The sequence below is a fragment of the Quercus lobata genome, chromosome 2 (genome assembly GCF_001633185.2).
Source record: "Quercus lobata isolate SW786 chromosome 2, ValleyOak3.0 Primary Assembly, whole genome shotgun sequence".
Classification (NCBI taxonomy): Eukaryota; Viridiplantae; Streptophyta; class Magnoliopsida; order Fagales; family Fagaceae; genus Quercus; species Quercus lobata.
This window is the reverse complement of record NC_044905.1, coordinates 79,300,383-79,304,716: the sequence shown is the minus strand read 5'-3', so window position 1 is coordinate 79,304,716 and position 4,334 is coordinate 79,300,383. Positions and strand designations below refer to the sequence as shown.

The following is a 4,334-nucleotide window of genomic DNA, read 5'->3' as shown; positions in this document are numbered from 1 at the left end:
ATGAGATGGTTTGATGGCCTCAAGCCGAACTCCGTAAATTACTTTAAGCAGCTAACACAGGCCTTTGGCTCTTGCTTCATCACGAGCAGTAGGGTTCCACGGCCCTTGGATTCCCTCCTGTCCTTATCCATGCGAGAAGGGGAGACCCTGAAGGCCTACTCGAATAGGTACTGGGAGATGTATAATGAGATAGAGGGCAATTATGATGACGTTGCCATCAGTACCTTCAAGAGAGGACTACCGATCGAGCACGGTTTAAGGAAATCGCTGACCGAGAAACCGGTCACCAACGTGCGCCAGCTCATAGACCGAATCGACAAGTACAAGAAGGTCGAAGAGGTCCAGTAGGTGGGTAAGGGTAAAACAAAGGTTGTCCCTCAAGAGAGGAGGGACTTCAGGTCTGACCGATTTAGTAACAACAATCGACCGAGAAGAGATTACACGGAGCAACTTGGATCCACCGGTGCGTAGGCAGTCCACACTGTGTTCCGGGATCCATTACATCAGATTTTGGAGAAAGTTAAGAATGAACCATTCTTTAAATGGCCAAATAGGATGGCAAGTGACCCCACAAAACGCAACCAGAACCTATACTGTCAGTACCACCAAGAACTGGGGCACACCACCGATGACTGTAGAAATCTGAAAAACCACTCGGACCAGCTGGTCCGAGAGGGAAAGTTAAGACATCTCTTGCATCATTCTAATGGCCGACAAGAACAGACGAACGTTGAGGCAAGGCAAAGCACCTTGAGATCGCCTATTGGCACGATAAATGTCGTTCTTGCCGCTCCAGGAAGAATCGGCTCCCAACCTTTCAGAGTGATGTCAGTGGCCCGATTCCCCGCCGAGGTTGACGATCGTGAGTCTAAGAGGGCTAAGGGGATGGCCTCGCCCATGCTCGGATTCTCGGATGAGGATAAGGTTGGAACTATCTAGCCCCACGACGATGCTCTAGTCGTCACACTCAGGATTAGGGGATATGACGTGAAGAGGGTACTAGTCGATCAGGGCAGTGTTGTGGAGGTAATGTACCCCGACCTGTACAAGGGGCTGAAGCTAAGACCCGAAGACCTGACGGCATACGACTCCCCTTTGGTAAGTTTCGAAGGGAAAACTGTTACTTTGAAAGACCAGATTAGACTGCCCATACAAACAGGCTCAGACATAGTGGAGGTGGACTTCATAGTGGTGGACGCATATTCATCCTACACCACCATTGTAGCTAGACGCTGGCTTCATGCTCTAGGGGCTGTTTCCTCAACCTTGCACCAAAAGGTGAAGTACCCGTCGGAGGGTCGGGTCAAAGAAGTGATAGGAGACCAAGCCATGGCCTGGTAATGCATGGTATCCGCCATCTCGCGACGGCCGAGTGCCGAGCCCTCAACCCTTACCGAGAATGGCTTATAACAATTAACGACCCCAGCCCCGTGTGGTGGGGGATCAGCCAAGGAGGCAAGTTGTAAGGATTTGGAAAAAGTTCTTATGGGCACCAATCCGGAGAGATTCTTTCAAGTCGGCTCGGAACTACCACCCCAAGAGAAAGAAAAGCTAATTGATTTTCTCAGGGAAAACGTGGATGTGTTTGCATGGGACGCCTATGAGGCCCCAGGGATCGATCCAAACTTCATATGCCATCACCTTAACGTTAATCGGGTCGTTACGCCTAAGAAGCAACCCCTTCGGTGACCGTCGAAAGAGAATGCTGACATGGTAAGGGAGGAAGTGATGAAACTTAAGAAAACAGGGGCTATCAAAGAAGTTTTCTACCCTAAGTGGCTAGCCAATACAGTTGTGGTGAAGAAAAAGAGTGGGAAATGGCGAGTCTGCGTGGATTTCACGGACCTGAATAAGGCCTATCCGAAGGACCCCTTTCCTAAGCCTCGGATAGATCGATTGGTGGACTCAACTACGGGACATCCTCGAATGAGCTTCTTAGACGCCTTTCAAGGATACCATCAAATACCCCTGGCTACCGACGACTAGGAAAAGACAGCTTTTGTCACCCCTATCAGAAACTACCACTATAAAGTGATGCTTTTTGGTTTGAAGAACGCCGGTTCGACTTACCAAAGGATGATGATCAGGATGTTTGAGCTACAAATGGGTAAGAGTATCGAAGTCTATATAGATGACATGGTGGTAAAGAGTAAATTGGTGTCCGAACATGTGAGGGACCTCGGTGACATCTTTGGGATCCTGAGAAGACACAGGCTGCGCTTGAACACGTCTAAGTGTTCATTCGGGGTGGGATCAGGGAAGTTCTTGGGCTATATGGTGACCCACAGGGGTGTCGAAGTCTGCCTCGACCAAATTAGAGCTATCCACAGCATGCAGCCTTCTCGGAACCCCAAGGAGGTCTAAAAGCTGACCGGCATGATCGCCACTTTGAATCGTTTTATCTCTCGTTCGGCAAATAGGTGTAGGCCTTTCTTTCTCTTGTTAAACAGGTGGAAAGGGTTTTAGTGGATTGAAGAATGCGCTTTGGCCTTCTAATAGCTCAAAGAGTATCTGTCTCGGTTGCCAGTCATGTCTAGCCTTGAAGCCAATGAGATTTTGTTCGCCTACATTGTCGTGGCCTCTCATGCAGTAAGCTTGGTGTTGATTCGAATGGACAAATGCGTACAACGACCTATCTATTACGTGAGCAAGTCGTTGCACGAGGCTGAGATTCGTTACCTTCCCTTAGAAAAGGCCATCTTGGCGATCGTTCAAGCCACACGAAAACTCCCCCATTATTTCTAGGCACACACAGTCGTTGTTTTAACCTAACTCCTGCTCAGGGCTATACTCCGAAGTGCCGATTACACAGGGAGAATTGCTAAGTGGGGAACCATTTTGGGCGCCTTCGACATCAAGTACATGCCTCGCACCGCCGTAAAGGGCCAAATCCTCACAGATCTGGTGGCTGAGTTTGCCGAACCCTTACTAGAAGAAGGGGGAGGAATGCCAAGCATGGATGAAAAATCGGTTGGCGCGATCTCTCAACAGGGGCGCACCTGTTGGAAAGCATATGTCAACGGTGCAGCGAATCAAAGGGGCTCTGGGGTGGGACTCATCCTTATTTCCCCCGACGGGATTACCATCGAAAAATCACTGAGGCTAGGCTTTTCGTCCACAAATAATGAGGCAGAATATGAAGCCCTACTGCAAGGAATGTTTATGGTCGAGAAATTGGGTGGGAAATCTATAAACATGTTCTCGGACTTAAGACTTATTGTAGGTCAAGTAAATGGGGAATTGGAGGCAAGGGATGAAAGAATGCAAGAGTACCTAGACCAAGCTAAACGCCTGTGGTCGCGTTTTGACTTTTTTAGCCTACTACACATATCCAGAAGCGGAAACACACATGCTGATTCTCTAGCCACACTGGCCACCTCCTCGGCTCAATGTTTACCTCGGGTTATACTTGTGGAAGATCTACACAGGCCCTCAGTGGTGAAGGCCGAGATGGTACATGTCACAGCGTCAGGGCGGGGTCCAGCCGGATGGACCTTTTAATACTATTTCTAAAGGAGGATGCCTTACCTGAGGAGAAGAGCGAAGCCGACAAGATTAGAAGAAAGGCTTCTCGATTTTGGCTATCCGAGGACCTGAAACTGTATAAACGCTCGTTTTCAGGGCCATACCTGCTCTGCGTGCACCTTGACGCCACAGAACTTATCTTGGAAGAGTTGCATGAAGGGATTTGCGGAAGCCATACAGGGGGAAAATCCTTATCCCATAAGGCCATAACTCAGGGTACTGGTGGCCAAACATGCAGAAAGAGGCACATAAATATGTGAAGAAGTGCAACTAATGTCAGAGGTTTGCACTAAATATACATCAACCAGGGGGAATTCTCAATCTACTTTCCAGCCCATGGCCATTTGCTCAGTGGGACTTGGATATTGTTGGGCCATTTCCTAAAGCGGCAGGGAACAAGAGATATTTGCTTGTCGGCACTGATTACTTCACCAAATGGGTTGAAGTCGAACCACTTGCAAATATCAGAGAAGTGGATGCCAAGAGGTTTGTCTGGAAAAGTATTGTCACCAAGTTCGGGGTCCCTCATACCCTAATCTCGGACAACGGCCTTCAGTTCGATAGTAAGGCTTTCAGAACGTATTGTAGCGAGTTGGGAATTGCCAATAGATACTCCACACCGGCTTACCCACAGGGGAATGGGTAGGCTGAAACCGTAAACAAGTTTATAGTAAACGGGTTGAAGAAGAGATTAGACGACGCAGAGGGAAGATAGGTGGAAGAGTCGTCACACGTCTTGTGGATGTATCGAACCACACCCCGCAGATCAATAGGGGAGACCCTTTTCTCCATGACCTATGGGGTCGAGG

The 4,334-nt window shown here is 48.8% G+C and overlaps 1 protein-coding gene across 1 annotated transcript; it reads left to right on the top strand.

Annotated features, from left to right (window-relative positions):
• LOC115971746 lies at positions 1-939 on the top strand. Its single transcript, XM_031091776.1, has 2 exons — positions 1-344; positions 555-939. Exons 1-2 carry the CDS (start codon positions 1-3, stop codon positions 937-939), a joined length of 729 nt encoding a protein of 242 aa, XP_030947636.1.
• The last annotated feature ends 3,395 nt before the right edge of the window (positions 940-4,334 follow it).

Coding starts and splice junctions, on each gene's coding strand:
- LOC115971746 (XM_031091776.1), top strand. CDS start 1: ATGAGATGGTTTGATGGCCTCAAGCCGAACTCCGTAAATTACTTTAAG. Junction 345..554: donor AAGAAGGTCGAAGAGGTCCA/GTAGGTGGGTAA, acceptor ATGGCCAAATAG/GATGGCAAGTGACCCCACAA.